This window comes from Silene latifolia, chromosome 6 (assembly GCF_048544455.1).
Source record: "Silene latifolia isolate original U9 population chromosome 6, ASM4854445v1, whole genome shotgun sequence".
Taxonomy (NCBI): domain Eukaryota; kingdom Viridiplantae; phylum Streptophyta; class Magnoliopsida; order Caryophyllales; family Caryophyllaceae; genus Silene; species Silene latifolia.
Window position 1 is genome coordinate 65,553,721 of NC_133531.1, and position 1,220 is coordinate 65,554,940.

A 1,220-nucleotide genomic window follows, 5' to 3' on the forward strand; every position below is an offset into this window, starting at 1 on the left:
TGAAGTCAATGTTTGACATTCGTTCAAGTTGGATTCCTGCCTACTTCAGAGACATATATCTTGGTGGGATTATGCGCATAACATCAAGGGCAGAATCTGAAAATAGCTTCTTTGGAAATTTCACAAACCCGCACCTCACTCTTGTTGAGTTTTGGATGCGTTTCCATTCGGCTATGGATGCGTAGCGTTGGAAATATGCTAAGGTGATTTGCCGATGATAAGAACTCTTCTCCAAAATTATCAACACCTCTCCTTCTAGAAAAAAAACCTCTGAATTTTACACCACCACTGTTTTTTTATCAATTTCAAGAAGAACTCCAAGCTGCGTGTTTTACTTGTGGTCTTTCACCGAGGACAACTGAAGACAACAATGAGCATATTTCAATAATGGACCGCGAGAAAGACAAGGTATACACAGTTGATTTAAGTTGTAATAAATTTTCTTGTTCATGTAAGATGTTTGAAAGGATTGGGTTACTTTGTAAGCATGTTCTGTGGGTGTTAAAAGATAGAGGGTTTGATGATATCCCTACAGAGTATCTATTAGACAGATGGGGCAAATATGCAACTTGTCGTCCCATTTTTAATGTTGTTGGGACAACCCTCTTAGCTGATTGTATGTCAATAGAAAACCACCAAAGTAAGATAAGTGAATTGTGGTCGGAAGTATTTACTTCAGTTTCGCTTGTTGAAGATAATGAGGAACTTGGTGATGAGCTGCTTGAACTTCTTCGCGCTTTCAACGAGAAATTGGTGATTTCAGTTAAGCGTGGCAAGTCAAAAAACAAGAAAGCTGAAATTGAGATGCTTATTGGCTCGAAAATACCGTCTGAAGTTAGTGTTCTACCACCAGAAAAGTGTAAGAATAAGGGATCAGGAAGACGGATTACTTCAAACAAGGAAAAGGCAGTACAAGAAAATGCAAAGCCCTTGAGGAAATGTCGTGCTTGCGGTGAAATGACTCATCATGATAGTAGGAATTGCCCAAGTCGAGCCACTCAAAAGTGAGTCCAGTTTGATTTCAGCTAGAAAAAGTTTAAGTTGTATTAAGTATTCTAAAAACTTTCTAGTATGTAAAGACTTCTAAGAAGTATGTTGTATTTGACTTTAAATAGTGGTCTTTCTAGTAAGTGATCATTTCTGATGCCGGAGTTTTCGTGACCGTTTATGCGATCTATCGATTCGCAATGACATATGGATTAGTACGTATGATATGTATA

General features: G+C 38.0%; 1 protein-coding gene across 1 annotated transcript; it reads left to right on the forward strand.

The window, feature by feature from the left end:
• The first annotated feature begins 387 nt into the window (after positions 1–387).
• On the forward strand, positions 388–1,008 carry LOC141588166 (uncharacterized). Its single transcript, XM_074409620.1, has one exon. The coding sequence runs from the start codon at positions 388–390 to the stop codon at positions 1,006–1,008; it is 621 nt and encodes a 206-aa protein (XP_074265721.1).
• Positions 1,009–1,220: the final 212 nt, after the last annotated feature.

Coding starts and splice junctions, on each gene's coding strand:
- LOC141588166 (XM_074409620.1), top strand. CDS start 388: ATGGACCGCGAGAAAGACAAGGTATACACAGTTGATTTAAGTTGTAAT.